At 44.7% G+C, this 19741-nt stretch overlaps 1 protein-coding gene across 1 annotated transcript in view; it reads left to right on the forward strand.

Annotated features, from left to right (window-relative positions):
- LOC137537113 (uncharacterized) overlaps nucleotides 1-19741 on the forward strand; it is a 162792-nt gene that overhangs the window by 132584 nt on the left and 10467 nt on the right. Inside the window, 5 exon segments of the mRNA XM_068259248.1 lie at nucleotides 1077-1099; nucleotides 13529-13579; nucleotides 13665-13785; nucleotides 13871-13968; nucleotides 14078-14651. Of these exon segments, the coding sequence (XP_068115349.1) occupies nucleotides 1077-1099; nucleotides 13529-13579; nucleotides 13665-13785; nucleotides 13871-13968; nucleotides 14078-14651 (867 nt within the window).

Below are 19741 nucleotides of genomic sequence, written 5' to 3' on the forward strand. Positions count from 1 at the left end.
CAGAGCCGCTGGTGTATAGCAAGCCTATAGCTTATACATTTCATGCTGCATAAATGTGCCTAAACTTGCATTAACTTAGATATATTTGTATCTTATTTACCATCTCTACCTGCCATCTATGCTGTATACAGGCAAAAGTTGGAGCACATGCCGCCCCCATGGAGGTACCTCTCACCTGCTGGTAAAAGGGTTTTTCAATAATAAACAGTTCTCCTCCAACACAAGAGGGATCATTAGTGACATTTACTGCAGTAACCAAGTAAGCTAACCAACCATTCATCAATGTGATCCCTTATCTGGTGACTCATCTACCTGGTAAAATGCCTCTGTAGCTGTGCCATGCTCAGACCGGACAACTAATGTCAGTTAGGGCATGACAGGAGGTTGGTCTGGAGCTGCAAGCTCCGGGCATTGTACATAGGCATGCTGCCAGCTAGTGTAGGGTTGTCCAGGTAAGGTGTCAAACTGATGACTCCAAGAGCAGATACCGGTGGCTGTCCTGGGTCAGCTTAAATAGTCTGAAGTGTCCCCTGGGGCATTTAATGTCCAGCCCCCAGGAACTAATGCACTTTCCCCATTTGTGACATCACCGAACGCTTGTCATAATCTTGAGAACAACAAATATCCTGTTGACACTTAAAGATTTCAAAGCAATTCCTTTTCCAGAGATCCAACATCCACTATAGTACCCACCCCCAACAAAAGACTTCCTTCACCTCCAATCTCCCCAGGTTACAGGTGACAATTGATTAAGGCTTTCACATTGCAGCAGGATGTCCTGTGTGATCTGCTTCAAAGCATCCCGCAGCTAGTCCAGGTGACAATTGCTCCCAAACACAATACACCTCTGAGACATTATTCAGACAACATGGTCTGACCACCTGTATAGGCTTCACAGCAACTGTCTAATTAAGGGTCTCCTAATTAGAAGCAGACAATGATAGGTCATTTACACTTTATACGGAATTCCAGGAAGACTGGCTAACAGACAATCCCATATGATACAGTCAAAAAAAATGAAGGAAATATGTTCCTGTTATTCTTAATATCATCAGCACCTCAATATATCTCCACAGGCGTCCCATATCCCACCGGCAGCGTGAGTTCAGGTGTGTGAGTCGGGCATCAACTGACTGCTCATTAATTTCTGTCAGATGCAGTCCCGCCCACCAGCTTCTGCTTCTGCTGCCTCCGATCCTATCTACTTCTAACGGTAACCCCTCCTACCTGTGCCTAAAACTAACTCCTCCTACCTATGCCTAACACAAACCTCTCCACGTACTCCTTACACTCACCCCCCTCCACCTAACACTAACCTCCTCAACATACTCCTAACACTAACCCCTCTTGCCTCTTCCTAACACTAACCCCTTCTACCTATGCCTAACACTAACCCTCTTTACCTCCTCCTAAAACTAACCTCAAACTTACTCCGAACTCCTCTCTTACCTATTCCTAACACCCCCTATATCCTTCAAACACAAACCTCTCCTACCTATGTTTAAAACTAAACACCCGTACCTTCACCTAACCCACCAGTTGAAATGGATAGAGGTAAAGTAGCCCTTACCCATTACCATAATATATATATAATTATATCTATGTAATCTATAAAATCAGACGTGTGTGCCACCATCACTCAAACGCCTTGACCGATTTCAATGAAACTTGGTATACCCAGTGTTCTGCACACAACCGAGAAAATATACCAGGGAAAAATAATCAAACACAGGGTCACTAATGACCAGCCCTTTGAGTATCAATATAGGAGTATTTGGCTCCACATTATTGGACCTAATGGTCAGTAAAAGAAACACAACTTTAATCGTGCCTAACAAGATTCACAAATTAATGTATAAAACCTCTAGTGTGGAGGTCTTGGCTTATCCCCCACAATAAGACATCTAATGTGGTGTAGCTATTCCACATAAAGGTTTAGAACCCTGCTGGTATAGGAGATGGTTGTAGCCACTAGCATTCAATCAGCTGTCATGTAGACTGCTAGCAGATGCTGCCTGTAGTCAGTACAGACCATCACCTACATATACATATCAGGAGGACATATAGAGGAGTGATAGTGCTATTTACACAGTGATTGTACAATGATCTTTAACATGTTTCACCCTACGGCTTTTTCAAAAAGTGCTATACATATATACAATGAGCATAGTGCACCCCCCACCAGCAAAATGTCCCCCAGCAAATAGCCCAAGTCAGAGCTGAGGCACTGTTTGCAGTGCAGGTTTAAATAGACTGAGAGAGAGGACAAGCACACCCACAGGGCGTGGCTACATGCATTAACCATTTCTATTCAGGTACACATCAGGGTTCTGATGTGTGTGAAGTGATGCGTATCTATGCGTCCTGCAGCCGGCGAGCCTATAAGCTATGAATGTCGACTGCACCTGCGACACATCACAAAGTCAGCTGTAGAGACATACCAAAAGGAGGGGGGGGGGGGTTACAACAACCCATGTTATTAGGCCTAGCGCTGTTAGTCCGTATAAGACTGTGCTTCAATCCATATGCAAAGTGACAAATAAACGCATGATATGTATCAAACGTATATTCGATTGCTCATCTGAGCACTGCAATGCTGGCATTGCATCCATGCATTACATGCACTTTGGAAATTCAGCATCAGAGCCTCCACATAGATAAGTAGCAGTAACAATTATACACTTGCACCTTGTATCTTAGGGTAGAAGTCACATTGTGACTGACATGACATAACACATCATCTCGAATGATGTCTATCGATTTCCAGGTGAGTATATAGAGTGTATCTAAAAGTCTCAACCACTGTGCATTATGTCATTCTGATAGGTGCATAAGGGGATTAGTATCTCAGCATATGCATACGATTGTATCTATCAATCTGCCTACCTTGTTCCCATAGACTGCCAATCTACATCATTCGATCGGTTACATCCATGCACTATATATACTCTGGAAACTTGACATCAAAGCCTCAACATGAATAGATGGTATTTACATTTGTGCAATTGCACCATACACATTGGGATAGAGCTCCCATTGTGACTAACATGAAGAGGAAACACATCACCTCAAGTGGCGTATATCGATTGCCAGATGGGTATATGAGTAGTATCAAGGGTCTCAGCCTCTGTGCATTATGTCAGATAGGTGCATAAAAGGGATTAGCATCTCAGCAAGTGCACACAATTGTATCAATCAGTCTACCTCCCTTACTCCCATAGACAGCCAATCTCCATCTCTCGTTGGTTACTCTATATATGGAGATCTCAGTTGCTCATGGATTGAATTTATACTTGCTCAATTGCCCGATTTATTACTGTTAGTAGATAAGTGTGAACCAGTCAGAGGAAACAAGCCAGATTGAAATCCTCATTCAGTCCGTTTGGAGCAATCGAGTCAAGACGAAAAATCCACCTCGACTCGATTTGGGTTAATTTTTTGTCGAGGTTACCCCCCCTAATGCTTCTTTTCCATTCCTGAATCCCCCAGAACATGATGTCGAACCTGGATTTTGGGTGTACCTGATTCATGTGTCGTGCAATCGGTGTGTCGTTCCTGTGTTTTATGTCGCCAATGTGTTCTAATACTCGCTCCTTGAGTGCTCTTGTGGTTTTACCCACATACAAAAGTTCACATTTGCACTTAGCCGCATATACGACCCCCTTTGTATTGCATGTGATAAATGAGCGAATGTCAAAAACCCTACCGTTTACTGGGGAGACAAATTGTTTGATTGTGGGCATGTATTTGCATGCTTTGCACTTCCCACAATGGAACGATCCTTGTGGTTTAGTAGGTAACCAGGTGCTTTTGTGTTGTTCTGGATTCTTGGAAAACGCGCTGTGGACAAGAATGTCCCTCAGGTTGGATGCCCTTCTATATGTTATTAAGGGTCTTGAGGGTAAAATACTAGCTAGATCTTTATCTTTTTTTAATATTGGCCAGTAATGCTCGACAATTTGAAAGACTGAATGGGACTGTTCAGTGAACGTGCCCACCAATCGTGGTGGCATACGTTTAGATGTCTGTGTGTCATGATTGTTAGCCATATCTGTGACTTCAATCGGAGTATTAGCCAGTGTTTGTTGACGCGGGGTATGTTTAGCCCGCAGATATGCCTTTTGTATAACTTCATCTGGGAAGCCTCTGTATCTAAATCTGTCATTCAAAAGTTTACATTCTTTTTCGAACGATTCCTCACTCGAGCAATTTCTCCGCGCTCTGAGGAATTGTCCTATCGGTATGCTCCTGCGCAGCGATCTTGGGTGTGAGCTATCCCATTTTAGTAATGAGTTTGTTGCAGTAGGTTTGCGAAATATTTCTGTCTCTATTTCGCCCTGTTTCCCAATCTTGATTGTGAGATCAAGGAAATTGATGTGTGTATTGCTCACTTCATATGTGAATTTCATTCCAATCTCATTCATATTCAATATAGTTACAAAATCAACAAACAGTTCTTGTGTGCCCTCCCAAAGGATTACAATATCATCAATAAATCTCCCCCAATATGCGATGTGTGCTGTATAAAATTCCAGATCGTTGGAGAAGACGATAGTGTCCTCCCACCAGCCCAGGAACAGATTAGCGTATGAGGGGGCACAAGCCGTCCCCATAGCACTGCCCCTGAGCTGGTGGTACGTCCTCCCTCCAAACCAAAAGATATTATGTGTCAAAATAAATCGTAATAGATGGAGGAGAGTGACATTGTGTTGTTCAAGGTGATTACCCCTTGTTGACAAAAAATATTGTACCGCTTTGAGTCCCAAATCATGTTGTATGTTGCTATACAGCGATTCCACGTCAATACTGGCCAGCAAGGTGTTTGGTGTTACTGTTATACCTTGTAGTCGCGTCAGAACATCCTTTGTATCTTTAAGATACGATGGGAGAGATTCAACAAAGGGGCGAAGAAATTTGTCCACATATTGGCTCACCTGATCGGTCAGGCTCTCACGTCCTGATACGATTGGTCGTCCTGGTGGTGGAAATTTCTCTTTGTGTATTTTAGGAAGGGCATAAAATACCGCCATTACCGGGTGTTCCGTGGATTTTTTCAGGATCTCAAAATCCTCTGCATCTAGCCCCCCACTATCCAATCTGGACTTTAATAAGGTCTGCAGCTCTGTCTGATGTTCATATAAAGGGTTGCGAGGTAGTTTGCTATATTGTTGTTCATCCCCCAGCAGGCACATGCACATTTGTTCATACATGGTTCTGTCCATCAAAACTATATTTCCCCCCTTATCAGCGGGTTTAATCACAAGTTGTTCATTTTTTCTGAGGAGATCTAGGGCTTTTCTTTCCTTGCTACTAAGATTATCATGTAGCGGTCCTGCAAAGGTCTCTGACTCAAGTCTCCTCAGTGCCCTTGTCACCATCTCCACAAATGCACTGATCTGAGGATACTGAGTAAGAGAGGGACAGAACATACTTTTTTTCTTTTGTCCACTAGGTGGTGCTAAGTCTGTAGTGCCTTCAACATTCTCTCTCAGGAGGTCATGTAATGCCTCCAAGACTTCCCTTTCATTTTTTTCTCTTTTTTTCTCTTTTGCTTCCTTTGATTCATACATTTTCACCAATGCCCAGTGTTCTCCCCAGAATTTTTTTCCAGCCGGGTGGCATGAAATAGTAGCCGGGTGGCATGAAAAATTAGCCGGGTGGGGCGCGATGAGAAAATACAGGACCGGTACTTCTGTGCACAAATCTGCTTACAGCATAGGAGGAGGTGAGCCGATGACAGCCGGGTGCTCACCAAAACTAGCCGGGTGGAGCACCCGGCTAAAAGAGCCTGGGGAGAACACTGTATACCGATCCCTTACTACCTGGGAAGATGTGTTCTGAAGGTCTGGGCGGAACCACGAGCAGCCAATTTTATCCATTGAGTCAAAGAGAAAATTTCAAAGGCTGCCATGCTCAAAAAATAAAGTCCTCAAACTTGGCACAGTTGGTCACTTTGTGACTGAGGTAAGAAATTCAGTGAAAATGAGCTGGGTATAAAACAGCCAATCACATTTCAGCCATTCGTTTTAAATGGAAAATGTAAACTGCAGCCATTCTTAGACTGTTAATGGCAGGGTTCTCAAACTGCGATTAATATTCAGGAAAGTGGGTGGAGCTGACAACAGCCAATCATAATTCACCTATTAATTTTCAAGGGGAATATTTCATTTGCTACCATTCTTAGACTGTTAATGGCAGAGGCCTCAATCCTGCTACACTCGGTCATTGGGGGACTGGGGTATAAATTCAGAAAAGTGGGCAGAGCCACAAGCAGCCAAATTTTTAAATAGAAAAATATAAACTGCACCCATTCTTACACTGTTAGTGGCAGGGTTATCAAACTTGGTCCAGTTGGTCACTGGGTGACTAGGATTGATATTTAGGAAAGTGGGTGGAGCCTATATCATCAAATCAATATCTAATGAGTGACAAGCTTAGAAAAGTGGCCGGACCCAACAACCAACTACTTCTTGATTACCACGAGTCTTCAGCTAGTTATTTATAATTAATAATACCTTTAAGAAATTATCTAATGCTAGTCTCTTCTAGATCCTGATTGAGGAGCCCCCAATGCATGTTCATGCATGCTGCTCATCCACCACACTATGCTCATGTCTCCCAACTGTCTTAATTTTGCCGGGATTGTCCCAGGTTGGAAGGCACTGTCTGGTGTCCTGCAGCACCCACTTGTGTCCAGATAGCAGCAGATGAAGAGTTGGCAGCAGTGGAGTGACCACAGCCACCTGCTGAGCTGGCTGTAATGAGTCGGCTCAATTTATATCACGCGGCATCACCTGGGCAGTCATTACAGCTGGCTCAGTGTGCAGCTGATTAGAGCAATGCTGGAATGGAGAGGTAATTGACTCAACAAGCCTCGGTCCCTGCGCCAATCTCTGCAAAGGGGGGAGGGAGAACCACCAGACAGCAGGGAACTGTCTAGGGGAGCCACTAGATACCAGGGAACTGTCTAGGGGGAGGGATAATGGCCACTAGACACCATGGAACTGTATTGGGGAGGGAGGAAAGCCACTAGATACCAGGGAGTTGTCTAGGGGAGGGAGGGGAGCCACTAGACACCAGGGAGCTAAATAGGTAGGGGAGGGGCTACTAGACACCAGGGAACTGGAGGGAGGGGCTACTAGACAACAGGGAACTGCACAGGGGATGGAGGACCACTGTTTGTTAGTGTGAAATGCTGCCAAAATATGTTTGAGAAATGTGCTGCAAAATCATGTTTCTTTTGGGGGAAACACTGCCTAATGTTTGTTTGTTTTTTGGTCTGGGGACACTGCCTAGCTATTTTGATTGGTGCCAACACATTACTAATTGGATTTTTAATTTTTTTTGAGAGACATACTAGTAATTAAAGGAGAACTGTAGTGAGAGGTATATGGAGGCTGCCATATTTATTTCCTTTTAAGCAATACCAGTTGCCTGGCTATTCAGCTAATCCTCTGCCTCTAATACTTTCAGCCATAGGCCCTGAACAAGCATGCAGCAGATCAGGTGTTTCTGACAAATTTAGACAGATATGGCAAGATTAGCTGCATGCTGGTTTCTGGTGTGATTCAGACACTTCTTTAGGCAAATAGACCATCAGGGCTGCCAGGCAACTGGTATTGCTTAAAAGGAAATAAATATGGCAGCCTCCAGATCCCTCTCACTACAGTACTCCTTTAAAGGACAACTGAAGTGAGAAGAATATGAAGGCTGCCATATTGATTACCTTCTACACAATACCAGTTGCCTGGCAGCCCGCTGATCTATTTGGCTGCAGTAGTGACTGAATAACACCAGAAACAAGAATGCAGCTAATCTTTTCAGTTCTGACAATAATGTCAGAAACACCTGATCTGCTGCATGTTAACTGTTCAGGGTCTATGGCTAAATGTATTAGAGGCAGAGGATCAGCAGGACAGCCAGGCAACTGGCATTGTATAAAAGGAAATAAATATGGCATCCCCCATATCCCTCTCTCTTCAGTTGTCCTTTATGTTGTTTGGTGCACGTGTTGCTGAATAATGTGTTTTGGGAGGAACATGCTGCATAATTATTGTGGGGGGGAAATGTCTGTTTAAATATAATTAAGAAGTGGTTACTGTGGAGACTATCTATCTTGTCATGTCTCATATGTTGTTGTGGTATTTAGGGCCTTATTTTTTTCAAGGGGAGAGGGGGCACAATGCTGGTCGGTTTATGTACATCTGGCTGCACCCACAGTATCTCACATCCATGCCCATTTTTGCAGCAATATGTACAATTGTGGCATGGCTAAAAGTGTGGTGGGAGCATAACTTAGTGACCCTTTTTCCTAGTTCCAAAAGTTTGGGGAGATTTATGCGGACAAGCTCCTGTGGCAGAGAGTTTATCAGGTGCAGCAGCACCTTCTGCTAGGTACACATGCCGGAAGTTCTGCTGCAAAACAAAAAATATCAGGAGGATGGAACATGGAATGCTGCAGCTAGAGCTGAACATCTGGGTAAGTTGAATCTCACTGCTGCCCCCCCTTGTTTGGCATTTTGTGAAGCTGTGCTCGCTCATCCTTACCACAATGTACATTGACCTGGCAAGTCTGTGTGCACAAGAGGCGATACATGCACAGAGGGAACCCTGTAGGAGAGTGACAGTTGGTTCTATCAGAGTATGGCAATATACACTGGTGGAGGCTCGAGCACTGTGGAGACATAGGGGAGTTTAATACCCCATGCAGAGCCTGATACCACCAGGAATGATCCCTACCTACATCACCAGCATCACCCGGCTTCCTCAGGGGGTGTGGCTGCATCAATCACTGACACTCATTCTCATGTACACTGTCACCAGTCAGATTCCACCCCCATCCAAGAAGAAACAATCTCCAATGAGATTAATGTAATTAATAGTGTCTCTGTGTTTATAATACAGTATAATTCACTGATGTATAAACAAACCTGTACATAGACAGTGCAAAGCCAAGTCTGTCCCTGCGCCACTACAAACATACTACCTAGCAAGAGATTATATGGGGGGGGGGGGGGGGAAGTAGGAGACATCACCTCAATATAGCTCATCATAGAATGATTATACAAGACATCTAGACACAATATAATGTGACAACAGTCAAAACTAGAAATATAAATAGAATTACCTCATAATTCTAGTAAAGGGCGCAATATTGGAGTGTCCAAAAATCAGTCATCTGTATAAGTCAAACATATATTGCAGGCTGCAGTGTTATAAGTGGCAGTGACAAGGCAGAGAGGGGCGCACTATGCATGGAGGCTGCAGAGAAACACCCAGCATGTCAAATGGGTAAGAATGGAGCAAATTTAATACTACCTGGGGGTCTAATTGCCCCCTGTTCAAAAATCCACTGTCTCTCATTTTAAGATGAGGATATCAGAATCACCTCCTCTAATAGTTTTATGGATCCGGTCCCAGCAAATCAACAAATCACATGTCGATAAAGTCTCCTCCATGCAGGAGGGTGAAGCACCCGGCAACAGGAGAGGAGAACTAATTCCCCTTACAGTGTACCCGAGGTGACATGATGAGATAAACATGTATGTACGGTGCCAAACATAATAATAACCAGGCTGTTATACATGTTTTATTTTTCTTTGAAAGAGTTAATTTCTAGGCATGAAAGTGGCAGCTTCTGTCTAGTTGTTGTTGTTTTTTTGGGGGGGGGAGGGGGAGCACAAAGGGGGCATGAATGCTGAATTGTGGGGCCCATTTGGGTGATCAACATATATGTTTGTATTGTGAGCTCTGATATTTTTGCCCAAATCAGGTGATAAAATTAAGGCTAACTAGTTCAGCACTGATAGGAACCAAGTATGAACATCACAAACAGAAGGTTTTTGAGCAGAGCAGATTATCCGAATGATGGTGCTATTATTGAATGAACATTACCAACAGATGTACTTGGCTAGTTTGCTGGCATGCTTTAATCCTTACTTGCTAGCAAGCTGCTCCTGTGTGGACAGATCACAGACAAATCACTCCAGCCCCCAGTCTGTGTCTCACGTCTCTACAAGCAAGGCGAGGGAAAAAAAAAAGTCAGGAGGGATAAAAAAAACTGTGTGTGTAATTCCTTGTCTTAGTAGCTAAGCATTGTTGGAGACTAGAGTGTGTGTTTTAACAGAGTTCCCCAACCCTGTCCTCAAGGCCCACCAACAGTACATGTTTTGCAGGAAACCACAAACTTTCACAGGTGAGGTAATTAGTGTCTCAGCAGAGCTGATTAACTACCTCTGTGGATTTCCACAAAACATGCACCGTTGGTGGGCCTTGAGCACAGGGTTGGGGAACACTGTTTTACTATATTAGTGTTATCCTGGTTTAAAACTTCCTGTCTGTAAAATACAAGCTTTAGTTTATTGGCTAATTTAGAAGAAAACAGTAAGCTTTCAGCTTGTAAGCCTTCTCCAGACTTTGTTCCTGTTGACTGACTATGCAAGAACATACAATCAGGAGGAGGTAGAGATATTTTTTGTAAACATAAGTGTCATTCAGATGCATTAATTAGAAGGGATCTTGCAAGGATTGTGAGGTATTTATGGCAAACAGATAAGACCCTTGGTTTAATTTACACCTCCATGGACTCAGGCTGACATGGAGAGTTTTTACTGACCGTCCTAGCCTTTTCACTGCACATTGCTGGAACCTGGAAACAGTTAACTGTTGGTTACTGAGCAGGGGGACACAGTGATTCCCAGAGGGGTAATGGGGCAGTGCCCCAGCATGACCCAGTGTTGTGCCGGCCATGTCTGAGGCAACAAAACATTCAATCTAGTCTGTAAATGTTTAAATACAAAATACAACCCATGGGATATCTAAAAAAAGGTAATTTTTAGCAGTAGGGGCGGGGCATACATACATTTATTTATCTCATTAGTTTATTTTCACTTCGGGTACACTTTAATATTACTAATAATAATTATTATAATACAGTAATTAGAATGCAGGTTACTGCACAAACAGACAGATGCTGCAGTTAGCCTATTCACCACAAGGCGGTGAATGAAGCCACAGCTAGTATTGTAACAGAGAAAGGAAGTGATGTAATACAGGAAAAGAAGTTGCAGGAGGTGGAGAGGAGACATTGTTGGAAGAGGTAATTGTGTGATTGTTGTTATATATTGAGCAGAGCAGAGGTCGGGGTGGACATATTCAGTTCTGTCATATCACAGTATGTCCATGAAGTATAGCCATGTCCCTCCCGAGTCCCCCAGCATTGCAATTATCCTCCACTATGTAATGTCCCCCACCCCAGTTAATGCCATTTATTTTCCAGTATAGCCATGTCCTCCCTTTGTTCTCCAGAATTTCCATTATCCTCCAGTATACAATCCCCCCTAGCAATGCCATTTATTTCCCTGTATAACCATGCCAATCCCTGTGTCCCCCAGCATAGTCAATATCATCCAGTATAGCTATGCCCTCCCTTTGTCTCCCAACATTGCCATTATCCTCCAGTATGTAATGTCCCCCACCCCAGTTAATGCCATTTATTTTCCAGTATAGCCATGTCCTTGTAACGAATGTGGAATCGTCTCCGTGGTCAGCGCACCAGACGTGCGCTGACGCGGCGGATTTCCTCCACAAGCGTATAATTGAGGACACCCAGGCTAGGTGCTATGCACCCGCAGAGGGCAATTCCCACCGGCAGATGGCGCTGTGGAGTGCAGGTGAACACAGCCGCTGCACAGCCACAGATGCCAAATGGGAATTGTACAGATCCAGGACAAGGTACAATCAGGCAGGGCTGGATAGCCCACAGGGAACAGAGCAAAGGGACAGAACCAATGTGTGCTGACCAAACTAGTCGCCGCCACCCAGCAACGGCGAACACACAACGGCGGAAACGAAGTAGGAAACGCAATCGCAAGAATGGCGATTGCCAATAGCGACACAAGACTGAGCAGGACAGAGCACCAGGGTAGCAAAGGCACAGCAAATCATACAAAGAGAAAGATAAGGAAAATAACAAACGCTAGCTGAACGTGAACACCGCACTCACTCGCAACAGTGCACGCGTTCGTGAGCGGTCTCCGCATGTTACGCACAACAGAGACAAGCACGCCTAACTAACCACAGACAGACAAACACGAAACAGAGAACGCGAGCGCTTGCTTAACAGTTACCTCACCGAGCCTACAGCAAGCGTTCGTATCAGACAAGACAGACAAATGTGAAACAGGAACCAGGCAGAAAGGATCCACCGCTCTTCCGTCAGAGCAAGTGTGATCCAAGCAGAAACACAGACCAGAAAGATCCACAGCCGCCACCGCTAGCGGTTAGTGCGATCCAGGAAGACATATCAGAAGGATCCACAGCACCAGCTCCAGGCGAGTGCGATCCAGGTAGACAGAACAGAAGGATCCACAGCACTAGCACAAGGCGAGTGCGATCCAGGGAAGACAGATCAGAAGGGGCTACCAGTAACAACCGCTGTTCCGGTTAGCACCCAGACACACAGAACGACTTCCTATCGACCACCGCTGGGACAGGACAGTCGCAACAGACAAACAAACAGATAAGCAATCCTAACGGCACTAAAGAAACTGCCTAGTGCAGTCCCCAGAATTACTCTAAGATAACTTCAACAAGAAGTAGCATGGCTGACACTCTCTAGGAGTGTTTACTACAAACCCTGAAGGAATGACCAGCAAAGGACTGTGGGTAATCCCAACCTTTATACTGCCAGTCATCACAGGAGGCAGGTAGGGGATTTGCATAATGAATGTATGCAAATTCCTCAGCAGCAAGCTGCAATACTGACAAAAAGTCTCTCTTAAAGAGACCTGCAGAATGCAGACGTGAACAGTGGTCAAAAAGCTGCCTGTCTGCACAGGCAGCTGAGCAGATTCTCACAGTCCTCCCTTTGTTCTCCAGAATTTCCATTATCCTCCAGTATACAATCCCCCCTAGCAATGCCATTTATTTCCCTGTATAACCATGTCAATCCCTGTGTCCCTCAGCATAGTCAATATCATCCAGTATAGCTATGCCCTCCCTTTGTCTCCCAACATTGCCATTATCCTCCAGTATGTAATGTCCCCCACCCCAGTAATGTCATTTCTTTCCCAGTATAGCCCCCCCCCCCCCCCCCCCCCCGTATGTCCCCAGCATTGTCATTATCCTCCAGTATGTAATGTCCCCTCACCCCAGTAATGCTATTCCTTTCCCAGTATAGCCATGTCCACCCTCCAGTATTACTCCCCTTCTCCTACTCTATGCAGAGTAGTAACAAAGGATTTATATTGGATCCTGTTTGGATCACATGGCCAAATCACTGAGGAAAGGTGAGGACCAGAGTCACATGACCGAGAGGATATTCAACCTCACGTTGGAAATAATCTGACTTCTTACTGGAGAGGTGGGGGAGTTTCTGGGAGGTCACATGACATAACTTATCTCTATTCTGGAAGGGTCATGTGACATTATTGTTGGTCTTTCTATACAGAGTTATTCTCCAGGGAACTTTGTTGATCATGTAACCATCACTGTGCCAGTGCCTCTGATGTCTGAGATACACAACTAGCAGAAGATTCTTAAAGTCATCGGGGAGATGATCGAGCTGCTGACAGGAGAGGTGAGCGTTGCTGGGAATTATGGGACATTATCCAGTAATAACAAGGGATGTGTCTGGGTGGTAACTGGGTCAATGTGTTTTTCAGGTTACTCTGAGGAGTCAGGATGCCACTGTGTATATCTCCATGGAGCAGGGGCAGTATATAGAAGGACACAAGGACCTCTACAAGGACACTGTGATGGAGAATCAGCTGTCCCTCATATCAGGTAAGTGGAGGGTCCACCTATACCCCCTTTCCCCAATCATCTGATACGCACATCGAGATAATGTCAGTGTGTGTATTTCTTATAGATGGATCCAGTTACAGAAACTCACCCGAGAGATGTACAGGTCCTCTTTATTCCTGGAATTGTCCACAAGAAGATCACACCATCCCCCACCATTATCAGGTAGGTGGTACTGAGAGTCTCCAGAGACTCCAAACTGTGACATTTATTTATTTTAGGTATGCTTTTATCTGTGTTCAAATGATAAATTATCTCTTATTTTTGCACATAGGTTGGAGAATATGTAAATTCAAGGAATAAAGAAGAAGAGAGATATGTGAGGAGTGATCAGCAGACTATGGAGGAGGGTGACATGATGAGGACAATTAAAGAGGAAGAAGAGACGTATGTGAGGAGTGATCAGCAGTCTATGGAGGAGGGTGACATGCTGGGGAAAAATAAAGAGGAAGAAGAAGAGACGAATGTGAGGGGTGATCAGCAGTCTGTGGAGGAGGGTGACATGATGAGGACAATTAAAGAGGAAGAAGAGACGTATGTGAGGAGTGATCAGCAGTCTATGGAGGAGGGTGACATGCTGGGGAAAAATAAAGAGGAAGAAGAAGAGACGTATGTGAGGAGTGATCAGCAGTCTGTGGAGGAGGGTGACATGAAGAGGACAAATAAAGAGGAAGAAGAGGAGACATATGTGAGGAGTGATCAGCAGTCTATGGAGGGGGGTGACATAATGAGGACAAGTAAAGAGGAAGAAGAAGAGATGTACATGAGGAGTGATCAGCAGTCTATGGTGGAGGATGACATGATGAGAGCATATAATAAGGAAGACATTATTACAGGGATGAGCACAGGTGAGTGATAAACATTAGAGATGGAAAATACTTATTGAGCTGACTAAGAAATATGCCCAGCTGGGCACAGTATAGATCACATGAAGCTACTAAGTGGGGGAGGGGCCTGTAAAAATGTGAGTGATATTTGGTGGAGACTAAGGTGAAAAGTAGTGAAAAAGTCCAGCTCTGGGTGGGAAAAACTGGCCAGGAGTGGTAACCCCGAGCTTGACTCGTGGTAGTCGCTGGAGGTCTATGCAGAGCAATGCGCGCAGTTTTTCACTCACCTCCCGGGGATCCCAAATAGGGCCGCCATTCTTCTTCCTCTCCTCCAAGGCTCTGCTTCCTTCTGGCGAGATTTCCAGCTGTCATCATGACGACAGCTGGCAATCTCACTATAGGGTTACAGCACCACCAGGAGGGCGGAGGGAAAACTGCCGTGCTGGATCCCAGGGAGGTGAGTTAGTGCTGGACTGCTGCAGATCTCCCAAGCAGCATGATTTTTTTCCCAATTTAAGGGTCTAAAAACATGCAAAAGAATTGTACTGCTTTTAGACCCTAAAATCTGGAAATAATCATACCACCAAGGGGGTTAATCCTTCTCAAGACATTCTGAACCTGAAGAGGAGGTATTTGATTGGTTCTTAGTACGGCCAGGTGCCTTTCCGAAAAAGTAATTGTGACTTTGTTACCCACTTGGATGGAAGTTCCTTCAACCATTTACTTAAGAAGCTGGAAAACTTGCAGATTTAATAAAGATTCTCCAGAAAATGTGGCTAAATGTTCTATACCCAATATTCTGCATTTCTTACAGAAAGGATTGGATTTGGGTTTGCCAATTGGCACACTGAGGCCGGTTTTACACTTGAAACCAGCATTGTAGTAGCTTGGCGGTGCGCTGATTGCCTTGCACCTTGCTCATAAGGAGCAGCCAATTTCCATTCCTTCTTTTTGTTCTAATCCTTCAAACAAGAAAGAAAAGATATCAATGTCCTTAGATGTCAGGAAAATGATTTTGATCTATTCAGACAAAACTTCCCCATGGACGAAGGATGACAATTTGTTTGTACGATTTCAGGAGGCCCATAATGGATTGAAGGCCTCCAAAAGTACACTTAGTAACTGGTTAAAGTGATGTATTACTAAAGCTTATGAATTATCAGGTAGACCGGCTCCCGAAAAGGAAGAATAAAGAGTACCCATACACTATTTGATAAAAAAAAAAGTAGGTGGGTAAGAATACTGCCACAAGATATCTGAACATATATGGGTTACAAGCCACCTTAATGTATCAAGTATCAAAAATGTATTTAAACAGTTGGGGACATGCAAAATCTCAAAATGACATACATATCAAAAGGTAGCAAATATGATTCAACAAGTTAAAATTGCTTATGCAAAAAACTCATGTAGCCATCAAGGCAGCATTAATAATAAATGTTCCGTTTCAGTAAGACAATTGGACAATCCCACGCTTACATACTCCAAGCATCCCGCGCTTGCATACTGGTGCCATGCATAAATTGAGCAAATTGTGGCGGGGGCCCCCCTTAGAATTACCATAGTCCTATAGACTCCAGGCAACAGCCATATTAATAAGGTTAGACAATCCCTTCATTTAGTATCCAATTGGGGAGCTAACATGTTAGATACCCTTGGAGCTGTTGTAATTTTATATATCCATATGAAGGAAAAAGGGGTGGATCTCACCGCAGTACAGGCAAACAGTTAGTAGCATCCAGTTTGTTCCTTTGGTGCATGCGTCACTGTTCCGTTTGGCGCTATGGCATGGCAACACTGGACGTAGGGCCGTTTCGTTCGTCTCGTTCACCCGCTTGGCCCGATAAATAGATCACCTCCTCCCGGGTGGAGTCCGGCTACAAACCGGCAAGCTGCTGTCTCCCGCAAGGCAAACAGCGGGGAAAAGGACGCCAAACGCCCAGACGCTCATCAGCGCAGGAGCATGGCCGGAAACTCAAGCTGCGTGGCTCCGCCTACCGACGTTTCGCGTCATGTGTGATGCTTCATCAGGGTGTGTCTTCAGCATACTGCAACGCAATTAAAGAATACTGCACTTTTAGAATAGAACAGCTTTCCATTTTACTAGAGGCCATTAGTTCATGACCAAAAGTTCTACAGGCACTTGCATTCTCCTGAGGAAGCGGGCCAAGACCTGTGAAATGCGCTGTCTACCGTGCATGAATAAACAATACTTTTTCCATTAAATGATAGTTTGTCCTTCTGAGAAGGTAAGACATTACACTTCTCATACAATATATACAACATCTAGTAGTATCATGTCATCAACAGCGCCTCCACAAGGGTTTTTTAGTATTGTCCATACCCCATAGGGTTTTTCTTAGTCATGAGGACCTTCAAATCTTCCCAACTAATCCAGGAGCGCGACTGACCAGCATCTGTACCAACAGAACTGGGACTCGCAGTGTGGACGGTGGCTGGATGGTGTAATGGTTAAGGACTCTGCCTCCGACACAGGAGACCAGGGTTTGAATCTTGGCTCTGCCTGTTCAGTAAGCCAGCACCTATTCAGTAGGAGACCTTAGGCAAGCCTCCCTAACACTGCTACTGCCTATAGAGCGCGCCCTAGTGGCTGCTGCTCTGGCGCTTTGAGTCCGCCAGGAGAAAAGCGCAATATAAATGTTATTTGTCTTGCATTGTCTTATATTCCCACATGCTCAGGCGGTGGTTGCAAGTTTTGCAACCCACCCTTGTGAGTATAATACTTACATACATGTGCTTACATCACATTGTCTAACGATACTGCAGCATTGCATTCCTGCTTTCTCTCGTTCACAGAGACTTGGAGGTTACCTGAGACCATTTTTTTTTCTATCTTGCGGTCACTTACAGTATGTAGTAAAAATCTGACAGGTTCTGGACTAGTCCATCTCCTCATGGGGAGTTCTTTGGGTTTTCTTTATTTTCAAAATATATAGATTATCGCTAAATAGGGGGAATATGCTCAATGGATTGGGAACGTTATCAGTTTGGGTTTTTGGATGTACTTGTTTCCTTCTAATGTCTTGAGGCCATGCTTTTCATAACCTTTTTGTATGTTCTTCCCTTGCTGACCCACTCTGGTTCTTAACCGGAGTGTGGTGCAACCTATATTCTGTACTCCACATGGACAAATAATAAGATAAACTATATACCTTGTGTATATAGGGGCCAATGAACTTAAAAGACCCGGCAATAGTCATAAGGCTAGTATTGTCAGGTAGCAAAGAAACAAACATCGAGAGGCGCTGAGTGTTGTTTGTTTTGCTAGATGCTGTAACTCCTTTTTCTATTCCCTGAGGAAGCGGGCACTGACCCGTGAAACGCGTTGCTTTGTTTTATCTGGAGTTCGTTAATAAATAGACTGAATGTACAGTCGTGTTGTGTCTGCTTGGAGGAGGTAAGTCCACCACTGCCTCCTCTAATTACCAAATTTTTGGATTTTAAGCTCCTTTAAAACCCCTTTTATCCTTTTGGCGTCTCTGTTCTCTCCTATATAATATTGTATCCACCCTGGGTGGAGGGTTGTGACCCTTTTCTACTATCTACAGAGAGCGACTTCTTATTCCTGAGTGGGGTCATAATCTCCCCACCTGCCTTTACAGTGGTTGCCTATTGGTGACCCATGTTTGTGAGTATAACAACTATTAAGGTAGCCATACACTGGTCGATGTGCCATTAGATCGACCAGCTGACAGATCCCTATCTGATCGAATCTGATCAGAGAGGGATCGTATGGCTGCCTTTACTGCAAACAGATTGTGAATCGATTTCAGCCTTAAACCGATTCACCATCTGCTGAGCTGCTCCTGCCGCCTGTCCCCCCCCCCCCCCCGTATACATTACCTGATGCTGGCTCCGGGTCCTCTTCTCCGCATTGCACGGCTCTGTTCCGGATCCATTACGGCGCTTCCTGTGTTACTCCGTGACCAGGAAGTTCAAATAGAGCGCCCTCTATTAGAACTTCCTGGTCACTGCAGTGACACAGGAAGCGCTGGGATGGATGGAGCCGGAACAGAGCCGTGCAGCACGGAGAAGACGCCCGGGAGCCAGCCTCAGGTAATGTATACCTGATCGGATCGGCCGCCGCTAGCGACGCGCACTTTACCCGCGGGCGATCGAGGGTAATTTCCCGCACGGCGCGATCGACGGACCGATCCGATTCCGGGAGGGAATCGGATCGGCGGCTGCGTTTACCGCGAACGATTGGCAGCAAATTCGATCCCAGGATCGAATCTGCTGTCGAAACGGCCGGGAATCGAGCCAGTGTATGGCTACCTTTACTCTTTGTCATTATCCCCTTTGTCAATACATACTACACTATTGGGGCTCTTGGTGTTCCTCTGTTTATCTCATTTACTTGGTGCTAGGGTATTTTTGAGGTTATTAGCTCTCCTAAATGTGCACTGTGGTGTTGCCATAATTTGATGATTCAGTATTGGATCAGTGGTAAGTATTCCCCAATAAACAATCACAGAAAGCGCTTGCTAAAGGAGATTCAAGTAAAAAACAATACTTTAATAAAATACTTAAAAGAACAATAAAGGATTGGACAGATTTGTCCAGTTTTTTGAAAAAATGCTGGTAGCATAAAATCACATGCAGATCGCATGAGATACTGAAACAGGTAAAACACCCGCCTCAGGTGTATATGTACATATACTAAAAACTGATACTGGTTTAAAACTGATGACGGACCTGGAAAAGTCCCAAACAATGGTCTTATGGGCAGGATCCCTCTGTCCTAAAACAGGGATTTCTTTAGATGTTAACAGTAGCTTGTTCCATAATAAGGAGGATTTTGATTTATCAGATTTGCATAGAGTGAAATACAATTGCTTCAATGTGGCAATGAGGTTAATCCAACTTGTGTGCGACTGCACTGAAACAATCTCACCCGTCTCGTGTTGGTTGAGGTTAATCCGTGTTGTTGCGCAGGACTGCGTCTTCCGAGGAGCCGCTCTATCTTACTGGCCCCGGCCGGTGGCACAGTAAGAGAGACTAGACGGAGGTGTCACGTCGGGCAGGAGTGCCCGGCTCCCCTATAGATGATGTGGGTATTTGGGTGGCAGCGGCACGCCGCTGAGCGGACT

This window comes from Hyperolius riggenbachi, chromosome 10 (assembly GCF_040937935.1).
Source record: "Hyperolius riggenbachi isolate aHypRig1 chromosome 10, aHypRig1.pri, whole genome shotgun sequence".
Classification (NCBI taxonomy): Eukaryota; Metazoa; Chordata; class Amphibia; order Anura; family Hyperoliidae; genus Hyperolius; species Hyperolius riggenbachi.